This window comes from Oncorhynchus masou, chromosome 18 (genome assembly GCF_036934945.1).
Source record: "Oncorhynchus masou masou isolate Uvic2021 chromosome 18, UVic_Omas_1.1, whole genome shotgun sequence".
NCBI classification, from domain to species: Eukaryota; Metazoa; Chordata; class Actinopteri; order Salmoniformes; family Salmonidae; genus Oncorhynchus; species Oncorhynchus masou.
In genome coordinates, this window is record NC_088229.1 from 57,367,858 (window position 1) to 57,393,307 (window position 25,450).

The 25,450-nt window shown below is 43.5% G+C and overlaps 2 protein-coding genes across 3 annotated transcripts in view; one reads left to right on the plus strand and one right to left on the minus strand.

Annotated features, from left to right (window-relative positions):
- Positions 1-22,885, plus strand: nlrc3 (NLR family, CARD domain containing 3). Of its 2 annotated transcripts, none has more exons than XM_064923837.1 (19): positions 1-355; positions 8,638-8,823; positions 9,973-10,236; positions 10,433-12,182; positions 12,566-12,652; positions 13,068-13,151; positions 13,365-13,448; positions 15,147-15,230; positions 15,384-15,467; positions 15,847-15,930; positions 16,595-16,678; positions 17,438-17,521; positions 17,789-17,872; positions 18,071-18,154; positions 18,441-18,524; positions 18,671-18,754; positions 19,175-19,258; positions 22,165-22,248; positions 22,395-22,885. In XM_064923837.1, exons 2-19 carry the CDS (start codon positions 8,700-8,702, stop codon positions 22,483-22,485), a joined length of 3,408 nt encoding a protein of 1,135 aa, XP_064779909.1. In that variant the 5' UTR covers positions 1-355; positions 8,638-8,699; the 3' UTR covers positions 22,486-22,885. The 2 variants fall into 2 exon arrangements, with proteins under 2 accessions (XP_064779909.1, XP_064779910.1); XM_064923838.1 differs by lacking the exon at positions 1-355 and adding an exon at positions 1,071-1,178.
- The window catches only part of cluap1 (clusterin associated protein 1), a 30,718-nt gene continuing 28,109 nt past the window's right edge, over positions 22,842-25,450 (minus strand). The window contains exon 13 of the mRNA XM_064923839.1: positions 22,842-24,757. Within this exon, the coding sequence (XP_064779911.1) occupies positions 24,578-24,757 (180 nt within the window). The 3' untranslated portion in view covers positions 22,842-24,577. The remainder of the gene's footprint in view (positions 24,758-25,450) is intronic.

The following is a 25,450-nucleotide window of genomic DNA, read 5'->3' on the forward strand; positions in this document are numbered from 1 at the left end:
AGGAAGAGGTGCAACGTCAAACAGCTCAGGGAGAGCAGAGTCCCCCCTTTACTGAGCGACAAGATACTTTTTACGATTATTTACTTTGTTAGTAAAATTTCTTGTCACAAGTAGCACCTTCAGTGCTGACGCAGAATTAAGCCGTCTAGTCAGAAAAAGTGGATAGCTATTTTTGGGGGGTTTGTCTGAGAGTTCCTTTCAGGCCAGCTGCAGACAGCGAGAGCAAGATCCACTAAACCAAAGCAGCTGTTCCATTTCTATCCCAACACTCAATATGAGGTAGAGGACTTGGGTTCAGGGTAATTAATGCTCACACCTGTTGAAACCAGACCCACAGCTGCACCAGTCGCCCAAGGTGAGTTATCTTCGTACCTGATCATACATTTATTTATCTTATACTCGCTTCAATTTCAGTTGTTTTTTCCACCCCATGTGGAGGTCCACATGGGTTAAGATATTGCATTTGTGGCTACTTGAGCTTTTGACACCCCTTCCAACTTCTTTACTCTCGCTCTCATTTCCTATCAACATTGGCACCAGCCACTCTGACTTCAGACTTCAAAACCATTGTTTAAACTCAGCTGCAACTACCAGACGTGTGAGAGCAGTCAAGCGAGGCCCAACAGGCCACCTAGACAGGAAGTTTTACAATAAACTACATTGACTGCAAATTATTGACACTAAGTTTCACTCTAGCTCACTTAATGCTCACTTAATGCTCATTTTTTTTGATGAGACTGGATGTCAATGCTGGTGCTCTTGAATGTTTAGAAGAATGACGGTTACTATAGTTACTCAAGGATCTCCAACTATAGTTACTAAAGTATCTCCAAAGAATTGCTCGGTCCTGTCCTCCTGTTACTATAGTCACGTCAGTTTGTCTCACTGTTGGTGTCTGAGGTGTAATGTGAAGATTGCAGCCAGGCCGTGGTAGGTTATGTGGTTTTTAGCTTCGTGACTCTGTCCGGAAGCTGACAACCTGCCTGCAACACCTCAAGAGCTACTTTTATGGTGTTTGGTTTGGGCGATGAGTTGAGTCAACTTCCACCATAGCTGGTATGGTAAAGACAGAATGACTTTACAGGAAAGCTTGCTTTGCTCTGTCTGTCTTGTTACAATGAAAACCCTGTATAAGCCTGTTGTATACTATGCTACTGTAGCACATCAAGATCTTGGCGGTAAGGTGACCTTATGTTCTTCTGTTGATTTGATATTTGATGTCAATTAGGGTGACTGGGAAGGGAGATTTTATAATGGATGTTTTTGAAAGAATTTGTATTTTTGTCAGTTGCACGACATATACAAACGTATGTGGACACTCCTTCAAATTAGTGGATTTGGCTATTTCAGCCACACTCGTTGCTGACAGATGTATAAGATCGAGCACACCGCCGTGCAATCTCCATAGACAAACATTGGCAGTAGAAGGGCTTACTGAAGACCTCTGTGACTTTCAACGTGTCACCGCCATAGGATGTCACCTTTCCAACAAGTCAGCTCGTAAAATGTATGCCCTGCTAGAGGTGCCACCGGTCAACTGTAAGGGCTGTTATTGTGAAGTGAAAACATCTAGGAGCAACAACGGCACAGCCGTGAAGTGGTAGGCCACACAAGCTCACAGAACGGGGCTGCCAAGTGCTGCAAAAATTTATGTTGTAATCATTTTGATTACTTAATAACATCTGTTTCTTTCATCGTGTCTGTTATGATTCACTACCTTGACTTTGGCCTCTAATTATATCCTTTTAATGGAAAAATAAAGAAACCACTTAATGCTGACTACTGAAAAGGTGTATGCCCTGTGAATTATCATGGCCATGCATTTGATTTAAAAAGAAAAAGAACAGCACTTATTTTGTACAAAAATAATAATAATTACAAACAGCACATTGGGCTGCAGTGCACAGTTTATTTTCAACTGACTTGGAAAAATGAGAACACTAATGAGAGGGAAATTGCTTGTTTACTTGAGGATCTCACACAGATGCACCATTCATAACTGCACAAAAGGGGGTTTTTCAAGACCCCCCAGTGAAAAAATGCAGTTTAGAGCATGATTTCCTTTTACACAAATGTTATTATCATGCTTCAAAGAAGCTCAACACAGATTGGCTTATAAGACACTATATTTCGCTGTAGCAAAAAACAATTATCATATAATTTTATTAAAATAGGTTACTCTTATGTAATCATATCAAGTACAGTGAAATAAAGTGCTGTTTTTCTTGACCTCTCTTAAATCAAATACAGTACAGTACAGTACTCTAACAATAGTCACTCTTATTCATCTATGGCATTTAATCTACCTACTTTAATTGCCAAAGGCAGTATCCTGGTTCTCAAATCTGCACACAAGGACATTTGATTTTCTTGTATCCCTCTGACCCCAAATGGAATGGGAAACAATCTGGTCTTCAGCTCATTGACCTGTACACAGGCAATTGGAGCACTAGGGAAAGGGGATACCTAGTCAGTTGTACAACTGAATGCATCTTCTGCATTTAACCCAAAGGGCTTAAAGGGCTGCCTTAATCGACACCCGCGTCTTCGGCGCCCTGTGGGTTAGCTGCCTTGCTCAGAACAACCTATTTTTTACCTTGTCAGCTCGGGGATTCGATCATACAACCTTTCAGTTACTGGCCCAAAACTCCTACCCGCTAGGCTACCTACCGCCCCCTATGTAGGGCTTTCATTGTATCATACATCCCAGCTAATATAGGTTTGAAAGCAAGTTGATAAATATTTACCCAATCAAAGGCCTTTTTGAAATCAACATAACATGCATATGTAGGTTTGCATTCTTGTAGTCTGGCTCTAATCACAGTGGATACTGTGTAAATGTGATTTACAAGCAAACCTGACGTTTCCAAAGTCAGACTGTTTAAGATCCCAGAATATAACTTGTAGGCTGTGCTTATAAGGCTGATGCCTCTGTAATTTAGTGGGACCCGTGGATCATTTGTTGATGACTTTGGGATTGGTTTGATGAGAAATGTGTACTAAGTTGATGGGATGATGACATTTTCAAAACACATTTGGGAATAGACACATTTTATGTCCAAATTTGGAAGCTCCGCTATTCATGTTGCCTTTTTCCCCCGGTTGCTTTTTAGCTTTCCTCAACAGCCTTCCAAACTTCCTCCACAGACAATTTTGCATCCAGGAATTGATTTGAGGTGAACCCAGCCCTATTAATTTAAGAAGTCATCAAACACAGATGGGATATTGCCACCTGGAAATAGTTTAGCAAAGTCATTCTCCCAGTTCTATAACACACAATTCATCTTATGCTCAACTTCCCCATTTTCCAGTATGATTTCCATAGGGATTTTCATAAATGTTTTTTTATCTTTTTCCAGAACCATCTTATTGATTTCATTCCAAACCTGCTGATGGATGTTTCTTTGCAGTTGTTCCTGCTTCAGTGGCCCCTTCTGAATCTCCTCTTTATAGAGCCTTAGCTTGTTGCCTTATGTTGACAGACACTCTTTAAACTCTTCTTTTAAACCTCTTCTCATTTATTGGTCTTTACATTTTTAGCAACGTCATTTCTGCAACCATCACTACTGACCATACATTATGTAACTCCTGATTGCAACACGGGCGAATTGAATTCACCCCGTTGCAATTTTGGAATTCAACACATTGAACGGTCACTACCTAGTGCCTTATTTATAAACCACGTGGGCACACAAAACATACTCCCAAAAAAGTTGGCATTTATAAAAGTATACCTTGTCATGAGAATGTGCTCATCTTCCCACAAACTTCAGACCGAGTGATTGAAATATTGTATTGCAACCTGGTAATTGTTTTGTGCAAATGAGGGTTATGATAAAAGCTTACTCATAAAAACGTATTAACAGAAATGCAGCCGTTAGTATGTTTTAGTATCTAAAAACAGGAATCTTTTTCGTATCGATTTTATTTTCAGAACCATTGCAGAAAAAATTCATCACTTTCTCTGGCCGTGGTGGGTTCATGTTTCCGAAGTAGCCGTACATCAAATTACCATGCATCTCTCATTTAATTGGAACTAGTAGTAGTAAATAGATAGGCTATATGTACTTCAAGTTTTGCAATGCCATAAGCAACACGGTTTATAATATACGGTCAAATTTAACAGGTGAATGAACAGTTGATATTGTCCATTGAAGTAGGCTTACAGTGTGTATACATGCTACTGTAAGTGCTAGTGATGGGGGGGGGTGCTCTCCTCGTCTTTCTGCTGCAGATACATGGTGAGCAATATGTTTGGAACATCGAATTGCAATAAAATCACAGTATTGAATCGCAATACATACAGAATCTTGAGAATCGTAATGCATATCTTATTGCAACGTGGTCTCAGAGCATATCTATTGTTTTTATTTTTGTTGTTGTTGTGTGATTTGGATTGGTCCCCTCTACCACACGGAACCCCACTAATCTACTGACGGAGCGCAAGAGGTGGCTGATAACAGACTTCCATCCTATGCTAGCTTGCTACCGATGGCCTGGCTGGCTGTCTGGATCACCGTGACCCCCAACCAACCTCTCCACTCTCTGGACGCTTTTGATCACTCGACTAAGCATGCCTCTCCTTAATGTCAATATGCCTTGTCCATTGCTGTTCTGGTTAGTGTTTATTGGCTTATTTCACTGTAGAGCCTCTAGTCCTGCTCACCATACCTTATCCAACCTATTAGTTCCACCACCCACACATGCAATGACATCTCCTGGTTTCAATGATGTTTCTAGAGACAATATCTCTCTCTTCATCACTCAATACCTCGGTTTACCTCCACTGTATTCACATCCTACCATACCTTTGTCTGTACATTATACCTTGATGCTATTTTATCGCCCCCAGAAACCTTCTTTTACTCTCTGTTCCAGACGTTCTAGACGACCAATTCTTATTGCTTTCAGCCGCACCCTTATTCTACTCCTCCTCTGTTCCTCTGGCGATGTAGAGGTGAATCCAGGCCCTACAGTGCCTTGCTCCACTCCTATTCCCCAGGCACTCTCTTTTGACGACTTCTGTAACCGTAATAGCCTTGGTTTCATGCATGTAACATTAGAAGCCTCCTCCCTAAGTTTGTTCTATTCACTGCTTTAGCACACACTGCCAACCCGGATGTTCTAGCTGTGTCTGAATCCTTGCTTAGGAAGACTACCAAAAATTCTGAAATTTTAATTCCAAACTACAAGCTTTTCAGACAAGATAGAACTGCCAAAGGGGGCGGTGTTGCAATCTACTGCAAAGATAGCCTGCAGAGTTCTGTCCTACTATCCAGGTCTGTACCCAAACAATTTGAACTTCTACTTTTAAAAATCCACCTCTCTAAAAACAAGTCTCTCACCGTTGCAGTCTGCTATAGACCACCCTCTGCCCCCAGTTGTGCTCTGGACACCATATGTGAACTGATTGCCCCCCATCTATCTTCAGAGCTCGTGCTGCTAGGCGACCTAAACTGGAACATGCTTAACACCCCAGCCATCCTACAATCTAAACTTGATGCCCTCAATCTCACACAAAATATCAATGAACCTACCAGGTACCTCCCCAAAGCCTTAAACACGGGCACCCTCATAGATATCATCCTAACCAACTTGCCCTCTAAATACACCTCTGCTGTCTTCAACCAAGATCTCAGCGATCACTGCCTCATTGCCTGCATCCGTAATGGGTCAGCGGTCAAACGACCCCCACTCATCACTGTAAAACGCTCCCTGAAACACTTCAGCGAGCAGGCCTTTCTAATCGACCTGGCCCGGGGTATCCTGGAAGGATATTGATCTCATCCCGTCAGTAGAGGATGCCTGGATCTTTTTTTAAATGCCTTCCTAACCATCTTAAATAAACATGCCCCATTCAAGAAATTTAGAACCACGAACAGATATAGCCCTTGGTTCTCCCCAGACCTGACTGCCCTTAACCAACACAAAAACATCCTATGGCATTCTGCATTAGCATCGAACAGCCCCCGTGATATGCAGCTGTTCAGGGAAGCTAGAAACCATTATACACAGGCAGTTAGAAAAGCCAAGGCTAGCTTTTTCAAGCAGAAATTTGCTTCCTGAAACACTAACTCAAAAAAGTTCTGGGACACTGTAAAGTCCATGGAGAATAAGAACACCTCCTCCCAGCTGCCCACTGCCCTGAAGATAGGAAACACTGTCACTACCGATAAATAAACTATAATTGAGAATTTCAATAAGCATTTTTCTACGGTTGGCCATGCTTTCCACCTGGCTACTCCTACCCCAGTCAACAGCACTGCACCCCCCACAGTAACTCGCCCAAGCCTTCCCCATTTCTCCTTCTCCCAAATCCGTTCAGCTGATGTTCTGAAAGAGCTGCAAATCTGCACCCCTACAAATCAGCCGGGCTAGACAATCTGGACCCTTTCTTTCTAAAATTATCTGCCGAAATTGTTGCCACCCCTATTACGAGCCTGTTCAACCTCTCTTTCGTGTCGTCTGAGATCCCCAAAGATTGGAAAGCAGCTGCGGTCATCCCCCTCTTCAAAGGGGGGGACACTCTTGACCCAAACTGCTACAGACCTATATCTATCCTACCATGCCTTTCTAAGGTCTTTGAAAGTCAAGTCAACAAACAGATTACCGACCATTTCGAATCTCACCGTACCTTCTCTGCTATGCAATCTGGTTTCAGAGCCGGTCATGGGTGCACCTCAGCCACGCTCAAGGTCCTAAACGATATCTTAACCGCCATCGATAAGAAACATTACTGTACAGCCATGTTCATTGATCTGGCCAAGGCTTTCGACTCTGTCAATCACCATATCCTCATCGGCAGACTCGACAGCCTTGGTTTCTCAAATGATTGCCTCGCCTGGTTCACCAACTACTTCTCTGATAGAGTTCAGTGTGTCAAATCGGAGGGTCTGCTGTCCGGACCTCTGGCAGTCTCTATGGGGGTGCCACAGGGTTCAATTCTGGACCGACTCTTTTCTCTGTATACATCATTGAGGTCGCTCTTGCTGCTGGTGAGTCTCTGATCCACCTCTACGCAGACGACACCATTCTGTATACTTCTGGCCCTTCTTTGGACACTGTGTTAACAACCCTCCAGGCAAGCTTCAATGCCATACAACTCTCCTTCTGTGGCCTCCAATTGCTCTTAAATACAAGTAAAACTAAATGCATGCTCTTCAACCGATCGCTACCCGCACCTATCCGCCTGTCCAACATCACTACTCTGGACGGCTCTGATTTAGAATACGTGGACAACTACAAATACTTAGGTGTCTGGTCAGACTGTAAACTCTCCCTCCAGACCCATATCAAATATCTCCAATCCAAAGTTAAATCTAGAATTGGCTTCCTATTTCGCAACAAAGCATCCTTCACTCATGCTGCCAAACATACCCTTGTAAAACTGACCTTCCTACCAATCCTCGACTTTGGCGATGTCATTTACAAAATAGCCTCCAATAACCTACTCAACAAATTGGATGCAGTCTATCACAGTGCAATCCGTTTTGTCACCAAAGCCCCATATACTACCCACCATTGCGACCTGTACGCTCTCGTTGGCTGGCCCTCGCTTCATACTCGTCGCCAAACCCACTGGCTCCATGTCATCTACAAGACCCTGCTAGGTAAAGTCCCCCTTATCTCAGCTCGCTGGTCACCTTAGCATCTCCCACCTGTAGCACACGCTCCATCAGGTATATCTCTCTAGTCACCCCCAAAACCAATTCTTTCTTTGGCTGCCTCTCCTTCCAGTTCTCTGCTGCCAATGACTGGAACGAACTACAAAAAGCACTGAAACTGGAAACACTTATCTCCCTCACTAGCTTTAAGCACCAACTGTCAGAGCAGCTCACAGATTACTGCACCTGTACATAGCCCACCTATATTTTAGCCCAAACAACTACCTCTTTCCCTACTGTATTTAATTTATTTATTTTGCTCCTTTGCACCCCATTATTTTATTTCTACTTTGCACATTCTTCCATTGCAAATCTACCATTCCAGTGTTTTACTTGCTATATTGTATTTACTTTGCCACCATGGCCTTTTTTTGCCTTTACCTCCCTCACCTCATTTGCTCACATCGTATATAGACTTGTTTATACTGTATTATTGACTGTATGTTTGTTTTGCTCCATGTGTAACTCTGTGTCGTTGTATGTGTCGAACTGCTTTGCTTTATCTTGGCCAGGTCGCAATTGTAAATGAGAACTTGTTCTCAACTTGCCTACCTGGTTAAATAAAGGTGAAATAAATAAAAATAAACAAGGTGAATGGAGGGGGTTTCCAGCCGGAGTTTTAATGCTCGTTCACATGCACATGGTTTTACGACAGATTTGATTTATAACTAGAAACATGCGTGTATATGGCGTGTGCCAAGTTGATACATTTCAATATTTTCGTGCAGACTTTTCAGAAATGGTGCACACAGAAATGTTGTGAAATTTACACAACTGTTATAAAGGATGCCCCTGATGATTGGCACAATTATCATACACTGTTCGTATGAGCCCTTGGACACTCCAATCAGGTGAGGGCAAAGTCAGTGATAGGCAAGGGTGTTACTGTACTGACAATGAAGAAGGCTTATATCAAAACATGTCACATTTCTGTGCCCTGAGGTGAGACATGCTTTTTCTTTTTGTGTTCAAGAGTAATCGGAGATGGAGAAAGGTGGACAGGCATATCTTTAGGCAGGAACAAGCAACAGCTCCATGGAAAGAAACACCCATTACAATTCTATTCTGGACAGAAACAAGCGTATCGCATGGCAAGAGGACTGCTATGTTGACCTCCAGTCTACCCCCACCTCAACTTCCACCAAGGGAGAGATGGAAGGTAAAAGCTATTGCTGTTGTTGTCATTTTGAGCTGCACTTAATTTCCTTCATTGATCATTTCCTCAAATCGATGAAAGAGCTGTACATGAAAGCAGGTTTGGACAAGTTGCCAACAACTGGATGCATCCGGTTTTCAGGGATACAACTAATTCAACCTAGCTTCCTTTACTACTGAAAACCCAATGTAGGAACTCTGTTCTGGAGTCTGTTTACGCATGCTACGTTAGGTTAAGTTGTATCAGACACCTGACATAAAAAAAATGTTTTTGTTGCCTGTCAGCAACGCTAGACCAAATTCTAACTGACGATACAGTGCCTTGCGAAAGTATTCGGCCCCCTTGAACTTTGCGACCTTTTGCCACATTTCAGGCTTCAAACATAAAGATATAAAACTGTATTTTTTTGTGAAGAATCAACAACAAGTGGGACACAATCATGAAGTGGAACGACATTTATTGGATATTTCAAACTTTTTTAACAAATCAAAAACTGAAAAATTGGGCGTGCCAAATTATTCAGCCCCCTTAAGTTAATACTTTGTAGCGCCACCTTTTGCTGCGATTACAGCTGTAAGTCGATTGGGGTATGTCTCTATCAGTTTTGCACATTGAGAGACTGAAATTTTTTCCCATTCCTCCTTGCAAACAGCTCGAGCTCAGTGTGGTTGGATGGAGAGCATTTGTGAACAGCAGTTTTCAGTTCTTTCCACAGATTCTCGATTGGATTCAGGTCTGGACTTTGACTTGGCCATTCTAAAGATGGTGCTACAAAGTATTAACTTAAGGGGGCTGAATAATTTTGCACGCCCAATTTTTCAGTTTTTGAATTGTCAAAAAAGTTTGAAATATCCAATAAATGGTGTTCCACTTTATGATTGTGTCCCACTTCTTGTTGATTCTTCACAAAAAAATACAGTTTTATATTTTTATGTTTGAAGCCTGAAATGTGGCAAAAGGTCGCAAAGTTCAAGGGGGCCGAATACATTCGCAAGGCACTGTATGTACACATAACTTAAAAAGAGTTCACACCAATCAACATTAACTTAAATCCATGATTTACTCAAAAGTCAAAAGTGCACATTGCACATAGAGAGTTCTAAGCAGAGTTCAGAGCTCTGAATATGTTGGTCTCTGTCTCTTGTGGCCTAGATGTGGGCTGGATCCAGAAACATCAGGGGCATCTGCAGCGCTTCATTACCACTCCCCTCCTGGAGGGGGCGCTGTCCCACATGAGGAAGCTGGAACTGCTGAGCCAGGGTGAGGAGGCCCAGGTACAAGCTGGGGGGCCGCTGCAGGAGCGGGTGGGCACCCTTACCTCCATCTTGGCCAGCATGGACCCCCAGGGCTCCAACGCTCTCCAGGCCTTCCTTGAGAACTCTGACTCCCAGATGTACAGGCTCATCACGATGCACGGTGAGGAGGAGGAGCCTATTGGTTGGCATCTAGTTTATAGGCTAGAGTGTGTTGTGTGTAGGATTGTCATCTGCAAGTTGTTCAGATCCAGATAGTGATAAAGCTATCTATTGTTGGTAATTGTATTGGTATACACCCCTCTCTGAAACTACTATAAGCTATCATTGTCTGTGATTTGATTCTCCTCTCACTGCAGACCACATGGTTCAGGAGCACAAGGAGGCTCTTCTGTTGCAGTATCCCACACCAAGTGACAGCCTCTCCCCTGGCCCCTGTAGCCCAGAATTCTCCTCCTCCAGAATCTTGCTCCTGGTCGACGGCCTATCGGACCTCCAGCAGAAGGAGCATGACCTCATGCAGGTGGAGGCCACCCGTGGGGTGCGGAGACACCACGTCAGACAGCTGGCCCTGGCCAAACTCCTGGAGCCCCTCACACGGGTCAGCCTGCCCCCCAGGGTCTCACTCACTGTGGGAGTGGCCGGCATCGGCAAGAGCACCCTTGTGGGACATTTTGTACGCCTTTGGAGCAGAGGTGAGATCTGCACAGACGTGAGTTTTGTCTTGCCCTTTGCCTTCTGGGAGCTGAACACTGGGGAGAAGCTGTCGGCCGAAAGACTGGTGAAGCTGGCCTTCCCTCACATGACGGACCCCAGCCTGGTGCTGAGTGGTACATGTCGGACATTGCTGATCTTCGACGGTCTGGATGAGTTCCGTTGTCCACTGGACTTCTCGGAGACTGTGCCTTGCACAGACCCCAAGAAGGAGGTGTCAGTGGACGACTTGGTCACCAACATCATCCGGGGCAACCTGCTCCCTGAAGCAGCGGTGTGGGTGACCTCCAGGCCGGCGGTGGCCTCGTTGATTCCTGGGGGACTAGTGGACAGGTTGACCGAGATCCCCGGATTCAGCCCGAAGGAAATTCGGCTGTTCCTGAGCCACAACTTCCCTAAGGGAGATACTGCCAGTCAGATATGGACCCACTTGGAGTCCAACAAGATCTTCATGGTGATGTCTTACATGCCTTGCATTTGCTGGATAGTGGCGGTTACCTTTGGGTACCTGTTGGAGAGTGGCTGGCAGGAGGGCCTTCCCAGGACCTGCACTGAGCTCTACTCCCACTTCTGTGCTATGAGAGCCGAAGCAGGTGAGCCCAGAGGCAGAGAGCCTATCAAGATGGACCAGCTTAACGGGAACAATCGCAAGCTGCTGGGAAGTCTGGGCCGACTGGCCTTCTACGGACTTCTGAAGCACAAATACACCTTCAGTGAGCAGGACATGAGGGCCTATGGAGTAGACCTTCCATCCACTCAGGGTGGCCTCGGAACTGGAGTGCTGATCCGCGAGGAATCCCCGAGTTGTGTGGCCTACCGCTTCACCCACCTGACTGTGCAGGAGTTCTTAGCAGCCACGTACTACCACATCTGCTCCAAACGTGCCATCTTTGACCTGTTCAGCGAGAGCGCCATGTCCTGGCCCAAGATCGGCTTCCAGAACCACTTCAGGAGCGCCCTGCAGCGATCCCAGCAGGCAGAGGATGGTCACCTGGATGTGTTTGTGCGATTCCTGGTGGGGTTGCTGTGTCCAGCGGCAGTGCGGCCGCTGGCAGGCCTGCTGGCCCAGGGGAAGGACGATGGGGGCCAAAGGGTTTGGGCGGCTGGGCTGCTGCAGGACCTCCTGGGCAGCGGTGGTGCTGTGGTGTCACTACGCTCAGTGAACGTGGCCTACTGCCTGCAGGAGCTGCAGCACACAGAGGTGCTACGCAGCGTGGAGGAGGACCTGCGCTGTGGCGGCCTGGGATGGAAGCTGACACGGACACACTGCACAGCGCTGGCCTACCTGCTACAGGTGTCTCCAGAGTGCAGCGAGGAGACCAACCTGTCGGCATGTCTGGACTACTCCACTGTTAAAAGCCTGCTGCCTCAGCTGCTCTACTGCAGCCATCTCAGGTTAGTTAGAGCAGACACTATCTCAGCTCCATGTGTAATGGTGTCGCCTCGCCATCTCAAACAAACCCTTCCACATTTTAGGTAAACTCCTCTACATCTCATATAAGCTCCTTCCCATCTCAGATAGCCACCCTCCTCAGCTCAACAAAGCCCCTCCCATCCCTGAAAGTATCCTCCTTTACTCCAAAGTGCCAACCAGTTCAGATAAGGGGAATAAAAGGGGGGGGGGGTAAGATGTGGGGACATAGGAAAATAATTCAGGTCAGAGGCAGAACCTGCCATATGTTGTGACATTTATGGCCAAACTTGAAATATCATTTCCAATTCCCTATGACAGTGTTTTGACGTTCATACTAAGGATGCTGTATCTTAACATTTTGCAGATTGGAAAATAACAATTTTAAAGATGATGTCATGGAACTGCTGGGAAGCTTACTGAGTGCAAAGGACTGCCACCTTCAGAAGATAAGGTCAGGAGCCATTCATTTCTTTGCGACAGGGATTCTATAAAATTACTAGAACCCCCTCACTCTGTGTGGGGGGAAAAATAGCCAAAAACTAAACAGCCTACATCCTATAAGTAGCCTCTCTTAACCAGTTTAGACCCTGGGCCCTCAGGTCCTTCACATATTCTGGTAATGCTTAATTTCAAGGAGATGACCATGTTTACACAACCATTAAATCATGTCGTCAGACATTTAGCATTGAGGATATTTCAGCACTCATGCAGATTCATTGCTATCCTTTTATTGCGAATGAAAATGTTCTTTACAGTTACATAACTGTTCATGATATTCACTGAGGTCATACATGCAAATTGGTATGCCCAGTATTGTATAACAATGTATTATGATGGTCTTCTTATGTAACTTCTCTTATATTCAGTCTGGCAGAGAACGCTATCAGCAACAAAGGGGCCAAGGCCCTGAGTCGAGCACTACTGGTTAACCGGACGCTAATTACACTTGAGTGAGTGAGACCAATGTGTCCGATTACATCCAAATGAATGGCAGATGTTTGTTTGTTCATGACAATATCATTTAACAGTAATCTGAGAACATCTTCTAATGAGTGAGAAAAAAAACACCTGTTGCTTATTTAATAAGTATGAAAGTGGTAACTAAAGATTGGGAAATTAAACTAAGTTCTCCTTTGGTTAAGCATAAGTTGTTTGTGGCTTAGTCTCCGTAGCAACAACATTGGATCTAAAGGCGCCAAGTTTCTAGCAGAAGCCCTCAAAATGAATCAGGTGCTGGTGTCCATCAAGTGAGTAACTTCAATTTTATTTTACCTTTATTTAACTAGGCAAGTCAGTTAAGAACAAATTCTTATTTTCGATGACGGCCTAGGAACAGTGGGTTAACTGCCTTGTTCAGGGGCAAAACGACATTTTTACCTTGTCAGCTCGGGGATTCGAACTTGCAACGTTTCGGTTACCAATCCAACACTCTAACCACGAGGCTACTTGCTGCCCCACAATGCCTAGTGAAAGTCTTTTCACCCCTTGCACAGTTGGTGCCTTAAATTTAAATCTAAAAAGGATTAAATTAAAAATAAATTCCTACAGATCTACATAAACTACTTCAGAGTTTACAAAATGTAAGACAAATTACAGAAATTTGCAGGAAATAATCAAAAAAACAAATAAGGATTCTTCACACCACTTGCTGTGGCACATCTTAACAATGAGTTAAGAACAACTTCACAGCTCTGTAAGGTCCCTCAGTTGGATAGTGAATTTCAAACAATGATTCAACCTCAGAGCTGAAAAACATGTTCGTGATACATTTTCAGACAGGCACATATCAGGGGAGGTTACAAAATCATTCCAATACACTGAATACCCTTTTGAGTCAGGTCAAGTAGGTTATACATTGTGGATGGTGTATCACATCACCCTGGTACTGTGAGGATCTGGCTGTCCTTCCTAAGAGAATTGAAACTGCTCATGGATATCACTAAAAAAGCCAAAGATTTTTTAAAAAGCCACAAGTTCATTGGCTAAGCAGAGAGAAAACTGTGCATAGATCAACAGCACTGAATTCACTCCACATTCCTGGCCTATATGACAGAGTAAAAAGAAGGAAACGTGTGCTAAAAAAAAATCCATTCCAAATCATCTCTCTTGTTTGCAACAAGGCTTTTAAGTAATACTTAAAGAAAACATGGATAAGAATTGGATGTAAGTTTTGGGGCAAATCCAACACATCATAGAGTAAACCCTCTACATTTTAAAGAATTGTGGTGTCAATGCCGTGGTATGTGTATGCTTGTCCTGGCAGGTACTGCAGAGTTTGGTTAGGACCAAAATAAATACAAAACTGGCAAATGCCCAGGTAAAAACATGGAGGAAAACATGCCTCAGTCTTTTAAAGACCCAACACTGGGATTGTTTTATTTTTCAGTGGGAAAATTAAACACATTTTAAGACTAAAGACACACCAGAATGGGTTTCCAAGAGGTGTTGAGTGGCCTAGTCTTGGTGCTGACATGAATCTGTCAAATAAAATCTGAGCTCATTAAGTCTTGAATATTGCTGGCCATCAATGATCCCCAACTAAATTGGCTGAGCTTGAGCAGTTTTTCCAAAACAATGGATATATGTTCTTATTCAACATGATTCCCAGCTGTAATTGCGGCCAAAATGTGCTTCAAATATGTATTAAACTGTTAGACATCTTTGTTTTTAGAACATTTCTATATTTTTTTCTTGCACTTTGGAAAATGTGTAGTAGGTTGTGTAGATCAGTGGGAAAGAAATAAAATGTCATCCCTTTTTAGATTTAAATATACGGAGGCAAAATGTGCAACAGGTGTGAAGACTTTCATTAGACACTGAATATGATTTTCGACTCTGACATTGGCTCTCAGTAGTTATTGCCATTCAATGATTTTTTTTACCAATGCCAGTGAAATATGAAATATCATTTTGGTTTGCGTTTTCATTTTCTCCCGGTTCTGCAGTTTCCAAAATAATCTCATTGAGGAGGAGGGCGCTCGGGCCCTGGCTGAGGTGCTGCTGTCCAACCGCAAACTTGTCTCGCTGAAGTGAGTCCTACAGACCATCCATGTGTGTGTGTGTGTGTGTGTGTGTGTGTTTCTAAGTGACCAGTCAACTTATCGAGGTCAGCAAGTGAGCATGTGTCTTGTGTGTGTGTGTGCGTGTGTGTACGCTGAAACATGTCAACATTGTGCTCCCAGTGTACAGAAGAATTGTATTGGAGCAGATGGAGCCAAGAGGATTGCAGAAGCGCTAAAGACAAACCGGACACTTACAGAACTGATGTAAGAATTTGATCATTATCAGTGGTTCATACTACAAGATGTCCATCTCAACATTCAATGAAATATATGTCACCCAAACGTGTTGACAAATTCATTGCCTGACCGTCTAGGAGCACAAGGCAATCAATGTCATGTTCCATCAAACAGTAGACTATTGACTGCTATAGAACTGTTGTATATGTCAGAAATCGACTGATAAATGCACATTTGACGTACTCTCAATGGTGCAAGAATACACATTTGAGTTTTATTTTTTAAATATTTTTTTAGCTTAGTTACCTGGTTGCCACTGGCTTCCAGTATTGACAGTATAAGGCCCGGAATAGTGCACCCTTGCGGCTTTCTGAAATATGTTTTCTGTTTCTTTATGGGTCTGCAGTCTGAGCAGTAACCAGCTGGGGGACAAAGGCACTGCAGCCCTGGCCCAGGCCCTGACCGTCAACCACAGCCTCCACTCGCTGCAGTCAGTGTCCTGCCCTCACTACATGACATTACCTGACATGCAATGAGGCTCCTCCACTTGACATAAACTTTCAAAATGTTTCCTATTCCCCTTACACTCGAATACAAATACACTCACGAGCACTCATTTGACCTCGATGACATAAGCCATCTGTTTATCTGACATGGTTAGAAACAGTGGCAGTTGTCATAGCGACATTGTTTTCTGACACATTTTCCTTATGCTTGTTATATCGTGATTACTTTACTGCAGGCCCGGCGCCAGGTTAAAGTGACTAAGGGGGCATTTGAAATAGATTTGTTTTAATGATGATATAGGCAACAAGATAGGCTGCTTATAATAGGTGAATTACCTATGTGCCATGCACAGCTGTCATGACAAATAGATTGACCTATAGGCCCGATTCAAACATGGAAAATCAATAGGCTCATGAGTTCAGCAACACATTGTGATATGGCACAATACACTTCTGTGGATCAAATTCGACCCACGTAAATCAGTTAAGAAATGCCAGCCTGCCATAAAAACGTTTCCAATACGTACAGTTCCATTTACAACCACAAAAAGCAATAGGCTACCAAGAACACCATAGAAATAGAACAAAATAGAAGAACCGATCGGTAGGTTCTAAAGGGTCAATTAATTATTCTATGTCCATTTTCAGCCTGCAGAGTAACTCCATCAGTAACAAAGGGATGACTGCGTTAACCAAGGCTCTGCGGTTGAACCGTGGACTCATCTGTCTGAAGTGAGTACTGGAGCGAATGGAAATTCTGCTCACTTCAATTAAGTCATAATGAGTATAATGACTGAGGAAACATTCATCAGTTCCATTGTATGTCATTTTGGCTTACTTCAACTATGATTGCTCAGGTTATCATGTCTCTCCCGAAACACCAGTGTTGCTGCTGTACATCTGTCTCCCAGGGACTTTGCAATGGGTCAATTTTCATCACTGATTGCCCAGAGGATGCACTGCACACATTTAGCCAAATTTGAATCAGTCGCTGATTAAAATGGTTATGTTCATTTAAACCCGAAATCCGTAAAGGGGGAAATGTCGCCACTGTTTGCCCCCCCCAAAGCACCTTTATTTTTTGTGGTTTTGTTGATTAAACAGAGTAGAGCAGCATTGTGGTAAAAAACAAAACAAGTTGCAGTACATCATCTGCTGTTCTACTGCGTGTGCAATGATGTCAAAGAAAAAAAACCTGTTCATTGTTTGAAGTGACTTTTTGTTGCTGTAATATCACAAACGTACGTGGCAGTTTCACCAACTACAGATTTCAGCTTTTACAACCCGTCTAGTTTGGTTTGTGACTCAATCTCAGCCTGTCTGAGTGTTGTAAAAAAGAAACCTAGTTTTCCCCCTTAGTGTTCAATGTTTTATACCATCGCTCTGAACAAAAGCTATGCAGAGACTGCCATAACATCTTCAGGACGACACTAGCTGTTCCAGGGCTCTGTCTTTGTAATAACTCTTGCTTCATTCCCCTCTCCCTGCTAGCCTGCGCGAGAACTCAATCGGGGTGGAGGGGGCGAAGGATATGGCCAGGGCACTGCAGGAGAACAGCTCTCTCCGGCACCTGGAGTGAGTCGCACCACCACCTGTCAGTAAAGGCCACTCTCCTTTGCCATACGGTGGCACAGAAATAGCTAGCTGTCGGGAAATGTCTCTAACCCAGGGCGTGCTGCAGTGAGGCATCTGGGTTCAGTATTGACAGTAGGAACACTGACAAGTTGGCTATTTAGAGCTGGGTCATTTAGAATTGTTAAAGGTTTCTCTGGCTTCCTTCCTCTGTTTTTAGTTTCTTTCTCACCGATGCTCTTGCATTGAATACCTGTGTGTGTGTCTTAGTCTTACAGCCAACCTGCTGCACGATGAGGGGGTGAAAGCCATAGCTGGAGCTGTGAAGGTCAACCGAGCACTTACTACTTTACGGTAAGGCAGTCAGATCTGCGCACACACACACACACACACACTGTTGCAAAGTGAAGGGAATGCCTGCTGAGATGGAACAACCCTAATTGCCGGCTGCAGCAGCAACCCACACCAAGCCACATTTGTTGGAGAATGCGGGCAACACACACACGCTTACACACATTTCAATTCACCTAAATATCCCTCTCTGTCTACCAGTCTCCAGTGGAATTTCATCAAGTGCACAGCCACTAAATCCTTGGCCCACGCCCTACTCACCAACTCCACCATGCAGCTACTAGAGTAAGCACTGAAGCCCTCCACACTTCATTCTACCCATGGCTCTTTATTTAGACGAAACTGTACCATTCCCAAGTCTAGAAATCAAAGAAGAGTTAAATGTCATTGATTGACTGTGGAGACTGATTTTGCTCTGGCTCTGTGTGTGTGTGTGTGTGTGTGTGTGTGTGTGTGTGTGTGTGTGTGTGTGTGTGTGTGTGTGTGTGTGTGTGTGTGTGTGTGTGTGTGTGTGTGTGTGTGTGTGTGTGTGTGTGTGTGTGTGTGTGTGTGTATATGTGTGTGTGTGTAGTCTACAGGAAAATGCCATTGGGGATGAAGGAGTGGTAGCTCTGGCAGGAGCCCTGAAGACCAATACGTCTCTCTGTACATTGTGGTTAGTGCCCCATATCGCTATTTAATACTGAGCTAATAGCTTTGTTGCCTTTATTTCTGTCACATTGTAAATGCTACTGATGGAGGAGAATGAGTGTGTGTGTGTTCGCACGTGTGTGTAAGGTCACGTGTGTGTTCTCTCTACAGTCTCCAGGGTGTATCAGCAGGCAGGAGTGGAGCCATCTCAATGGCCGAGGCTCTAATGGTCAACAAAACCCTGCACACTCTGGAGTGAGTTTTATTTCCTTGAATCGCTCTCATTCCCTCTTTATTTCTGTGTCCTTGCGGCATAATACCGACAAATTGACTCTCATTCTCGCGACCCGCTGCGTTTGCTAGAAATTGTTCACTCGGTCACACCTTCCCTCCCACTTTCTCATGCTTTGTGGCCTGTTCTTGACAGCCACTGTTGGCACATTTATCTAGATCTCTTCTTCACAGATTTTTGTCCCAACACAGTCCACCATAAGCTCATAGTGATGGTTGAAATGGAATGAATGAAGTGGTATTAAAACACATTTAAACCCTACATTTACCATTCCGTGTATTCCATTCCAGCCTGCCCTCTGATTTCACCAGCCTCCCTATGGTCCATTCAGAGACGTAATGTTCTTTGTATCCTGTTCTGTCACATTCTCATTTGTGTTCCAGCCTACGAGGGAACTCTATAGGAATGGAGGGAGCCAAGGCTTTGGCTAATGCACTGAAGACAAACAGAACACTCAAATCATTGAAGTGAGTCCTTTTGATCCAGTGAGCCCTTGTAATGTATAAAACATTAGCAATTATGTTCCCACTTGCCCATTTCTACAATAACATTTATCTTTCCACAAAATATTACGTTATTAACTACGTGACAAGCCAAATTATTTTCTTTAGGACTGTAACCAAGGCATTTCTGTTTTGCGTTATTTTTCCATCAGACGTTTGGCCACAAGCACAGAGGAAACCACAGGGGTTAACGACTCCACTCCTCCCCAGGGGCTGTATTGTCATTAGCAACCATAGATCTGGCACAAAACATTAGTGGCTTTAAACATGAACTACAGTGGGCTAATGTTACCATGGCAATCTGTTTTGCAAAGTAACATATATTGCACAATGGATACAACAGCAATTTCCTACCTCAGTGCCTTCAGGAAGTATTCATACCCCTTGAAATATTCAACATTCAAATGGATTAAAATGGATTTCTCGCTCATCCATCGACACACAATACCCCATAATGACAAAGTGAAAACATGCTTTTATACATTTTTCCTAATTTATTGAAAATCAAATACAGAAATATCATTTACATAAGTATTCAGCTATTACAGAGTCTTTCTGGGTAAGTCTCTAAGAGCTTTGCACACTTGGATTGTACAATATTTACATTTTATTTATTTAATGTTTCAAGCTGTCAAGTTGGTTGGTGATCATTGCTAGACAGCCATTTGAGTCTTCCCATAGATTTTCAAGACGATTTAATTCAAAACTAACTCGGCCGCCAGGAACATTTAATATCGTCTTGGTAAGCAACTCCAGTGTATATTTGGCCTTGTGTTTTAGGTTATTGCCCTGAAAGGTCAATGTGTCTCCCAATGTCTGGTAGAAAGCAGACTGAACCAGGTTTTGCTCTATGGTTTTGCATGTGCTTACCTCTATTCCGTTAAATCATCATCTTTGTCTTTGCCGATGACAAGCATACCAATAACATGATGAAGCCACCATGAAAATATGAAGAGTGGTACTCAGTGATGTGTTTGATTCCCCCCCCCAAAATAACACTTTGTATTCAGGAAATAAAGTTTTTATTTTGTATATTTAATCAGGCAGGTCAGTTAAGAATAAATTCTTATTTACAATGACGGCCTACTGGGGAACAGTGGGTTAACTGCCTTGTTCAGGGCAGAATGGCCGATTTTTACTTTGTCAGCTTGGAGATTCGATCCAGCAACCTTTCAGCTACTGGCCCTACCCTCTAACCACTAGGCTACCTGCCGCCCCAAAACTGCAAACAGGATGCATGTTTTGGAATATCTGTATTATTTTTATTCTGTACAGTCATGTAGGTCAGTATTGTGGAGTAACTGCAATGTTGTTTATCCACCCTCAGCTTTCTCCTATCGCAGCCAGTAAACTCTAACTGTTTTAAAGTCGCCATTGGCCTCATGGTGAAACCCCGGAGCGGTTTGCCTCCTCTCCATCAACTGAGTTAGGAAGGGTGCCTGGATCTTTGTAGTGACTGGGGGACTTTGTAGTGAATACACCATCCAATGTGTAATCAATAACTTCACCATGCTCAAAGGGATATTCAATGTCTGCTTTTTTTACCCATCTACCAATAGGTGCACTTCTTTGCGAGGCATTGGAAAACCTCCCTGGTCTTTGTGGTTGAATCTGTGTTTGAAATTCACTGCTCGACTGAGGGACCTTACAGATAATTGTATGTGTGGGCTACAGAGATGAGGTATTCATTAAAACATCATGTTAAACACTATTATTGCAACTTATGTGACTTGTGAAGCACATTTTTCCTCCCGAACTTATTTAGGCTTGCCTTAATGGGCGGCAGGTACCCTAGTGGTTAGAGCGTTGGACTATTAACCGGAAGGTTGCTAGATTGAATCCCCGAGCTGACAAAGTAAAAATCTGTTGTTCTGCCTCAAGTCAGTTAACCAACTGTTCCTAGGCCGTCATTGTAAATAAGAATTTGTTCTTAACCTTTATTTAACAAGGCAAGTCGGTTAAATAAGATAAATAACCAAAGGGTTAAATACTTATTGACTCAAGACATTTCAGCTTTTCATTTGTAATACATTTCAAAGCATTTCGTTAGAATTCACCTTTGACATTATGGGGTATTGTGTGTATGCCAGTGACAAAATCTCAATTGAATCCATTTTAAATTCAGGCTGAAATGCAGGCTGTAACACAACAAAATGTGAATACTGTCTGAAGGCACTGTATTTATGTACCCGTCTTTGATTGTGCTGGTTGTAATTCCACACATTTATCGAGCTTTAATCATCTGAACTGTTTCAGTAAGGGATATTTGTCATACTTCCTCTCTCTGGCTTCCAGTGGACTCCATAATTATGTTTCATGCTGATATGCACTCTCATATGTATTTATTTGGAAAGTGAAGCTAAAACATTCCATTTGGCTCCAAGCTTGATGTTGTCATTGCTTGTTAAGAATATGGGACCAAATACTAAATGTTTGACAAATAAAAAGGTGAGTTTCTGTACTGTCGCCTCATACTAAACAAATTAATCCATTAATCCAAATTGCTGGAGGATAGAGTCAAAATTAAACGTTTTATCTCGACTGTCCAGATAAATACGTAGGGGAGTGTATATAGTAATTATGCGTGGTATATTTTCGTTGTGCTTAGCTCATCCGAGCACTGAGTCAGAGAGAGAGAAACATCACATGAAAGGCTTGAGTCGAAAGCATTTGATACAGACACTTTAAAGACAGACAACCACACACATGTACATTCAGTTCCCTCAGTGATAGCAATTTCAGAGTGCTGCCACAATACATTACTTCCAAATGGACTTGCGGTCTTGTTTTTGAGTGTTTTTGTCTGGTTGTGCCTTAGACCTCATGTTGGATTCTACATGAGCCTTTTGATGCATGTAATGTGTGTGCAGTCTGCAGGAGAACTCTCTGGGAATGGATGGAGCCATATTCATCGCCACAGCCCTGAAAGGAAACCACCAGCTAACTTATATAAAGTGAGTGTATCCTGCTGACTTTTCATACACGGTTTGGTGTGCACTGTATATTGTATATAAAAAGGTATGTGTAAGACTGTGTGTGTGTGTGCGTGCTTGAGTGTATACTCACTTGGGCTTTAATTCATGTTCCTCCACTCCTCCAGCTTGCAGGGGAACGGCATCGGAGAGTCGGGAGCAAAGGTAATCTCTGATGCCATCAGAACCAACTCTCCAGACTGTGTGGTGGAGATCTGACCTCAAGGGACGCCAGAGGTCAAAGGCCATCGGTCCCCAGGGGCTTATTCAGGAGGGTTAAACATTACAGTACATTGATATATATCATGTGTTGTATAGAACCATCATTCTTGTGCCCGCTCTATACTTTGCAATGTTCTGAACACATCCATTGCCCATGGAGAAGTCTTTGCAATGGACATGCAGAGGAAGAATTGCAGAGGCTACGAATCAGCCTGGCTCATTGGACCTAGCTTCTGACGGAGAGCCACAAAGACAAACCGCAGGGATATCTGTTGTAGGTCTTATTTTAAGATCTATTACATTGGTACTGTCGTTGGAATTGTGTATATTAATACCGACTGACATTTAAATATTATTTATGTACATTTATTTTCCTAATAAACATGTCTTAAAGCAGCTACATATACATGGCCTTTATATGAATTGAAAATGTGTGTGACATGACATATACAGTTTATAGAGGATGTACGATGTGTGCACCATACATACTGGAAGATACAGTACTGTAGTGTGCAGTGACCCAGCTGGTAAAGACCTCACGAGATACAGGAAGTCACATATATTTAGCCTCCGGTATATAGTACTGTACTTGAATTGATATTGAGAGAAAGCTCAGAGTGCTGATCACAACCCCCAGAAGATAGGTTCTATTGCAGGCACAATGGGATATATGAACATCTATATTTTATACTACAGCAAGCTTTAGTATTTCATGAAAAGATGAAGGCCCGGATTCAATTAGATTGAGCGTTAAGCTGCATAGCAGATGTTTTGATGGCGTTGGAGGTGTAACTGCGTTATGAGCTGACACGTCGGCGAGCGGTAGCCCACGTGTCACAAACCCACTCCCTTGTGATCCCTTCTATGTTTGAAGTTCAAAACAGCACTAGAAAGTGTATCTTCTATCCATGTTAGAAATAATGACTCAAATGTCAAACCATTGATGTTGGGCTGATATAAATGTCCATGTTAATTTGGATGGGGAGGGGATTTAAGCCGATCAGTCTAATTCTGTGTTTGAAGTTGTATGGGTGCATGGGATTTGTCGATTTATAGTCAGGTGTAGACGTGTGTTTTCGTTGCATCTAATGGCAGTGTCTGTGATAAGGTAACGCAATGAGCCTCTTGTGGATTTGATAGCTCGCAGTTCCCGACCCCGCCAAAACAATACTATGCGGATTTCAATCTGAATCGTAAGGCCGGAATTCAATCCAATCTTGCTTTGTCAGCTATGGACCTTTTAAAGGCAATGTTTCCACGTTCATAGAGACCAACAATGGAAATACCTGCCCTCAAAGATGGAAATGGAAGCACTGTACTGTCTTTGATAGAAGGCAGGTGGGAGGAGGCTTTGACCAGGTGGGACCATTCTAGCCAATGAGAGTGCAGATACGCGTGTCCACCGGGCACCACTCTGATATAAAGTTTTTTTGTTTGTTGCCAAAATGCCACATGCATCCACTCATGTCAGTGCAGTCGTAATAACCTAACCATTATGACACGTCAATTCAAATACAAATAAGCCTCATGTATCAAAATGATAAACAAACACTTTTGTTGACCAAATTGACCTGGTCTTCTTTTCACTGATCGGATTGAATCCAGGCTTTAATATTCAACAGGACTGTAATTTGTGCTAGTATATGCTGGAAACGTGGCACGTCAGGCTCTAGGTCAGGGCTGTCCAACCCTATTCCACCCACATGGGGCAGAGGACAGAGTGAAAAGGGCCGAATCAGCAGAGTGAAGGTGATTTGTCAAAATGAGTGGCTGTGGCTCCGGCTGCTGGCCAGCAGGAAGTCTCCAACGTTACGGCCCCGTGTGAGGAGAACTGAGGAGTGCTACTGTAGCTAGCTCTCCTCCTACCTGGCTCTACTGGCACTCATGCTGTTAAGATGATTCAGTCATTTACTACTGAGTGGTGGACCGCGGAGCTAGATAACACTCACAATCAGGAAGCTCAGATGGGACAGAGTGTTTATTATATGATTACATTATTAGGTTATATGGAATAAAGTGTTTTGTTTGTCCTCAGTGCTCACGAGCTGTGATACAGTGTGGGTGGATGTGTGTGTGTGTGTGTGTCAGCTTAAAAGTCGTTATCGCTTTCCTCTAATAGCTGGGGCCTCAAGGGTCCCCTGGAGGGACGGGATGGCTTGGGCGCCGGGACATCTAGACTGTCGTTGTCGTCCTCCAGGTCCTCATTCTCCTCCTCACCTTCCTCATCGTCATCATCATCCTCGTCCACGTCTATTTCGCTGTCCTCTGTCTGAAAGAGCAGACAGAGTTAGCTAACAAGGTTCGTACCTTAGCATGATAGTGCCTTAACACAACTACAAGCCAAAGTCTAATGGGTTCTAGGAGGTTTGGGAAATTCTACACACATACAGGGTACATGGGGTAACGCTCAGCTCGTGCTAATATGACCACCTAGGGAAACATTTCCCTGTGCAGTGCAACCAAACTCTAAACTACTACCAATCAGATGTTGCCATCTAATGAGCTAGCCAATCGGATCTACTCATGTGATCTGCTCAGTTCACATCCATCATGGCTAGGGGCAGATGCCACAGACTAGATCCCATGGTCCCACACCAACCTTTCCTGTCCTCCGTGTGGGGGCGCGAGGAAGTGAGTTGAACGCAACCGCTTTGGGCTTTTGAAATACGAATGGTGGAGAGAAAAGGAGGGAAATTAAGTGAAAAGGGGATAAAACAACAGAAATATGAGATGATGAGGAACAGGATAAATAGAAAGAACAGACGAGAGAGAGTGATGGAGAAAGAAGAGGGCTCTGTGCATCTAGCCAGAGAAGTCTCCATACACAAAGTCATGGGAGACAAACCGATCTCTAGACACTGGAGACAGATTACAAAGCGCTTTTGCCTCCCAGTCTCATTTCTATTGGACGTGCTTTGGGCTGGCGTTACCTGGGAAGTGCTCTCTTGTCCTACTCTTCGTT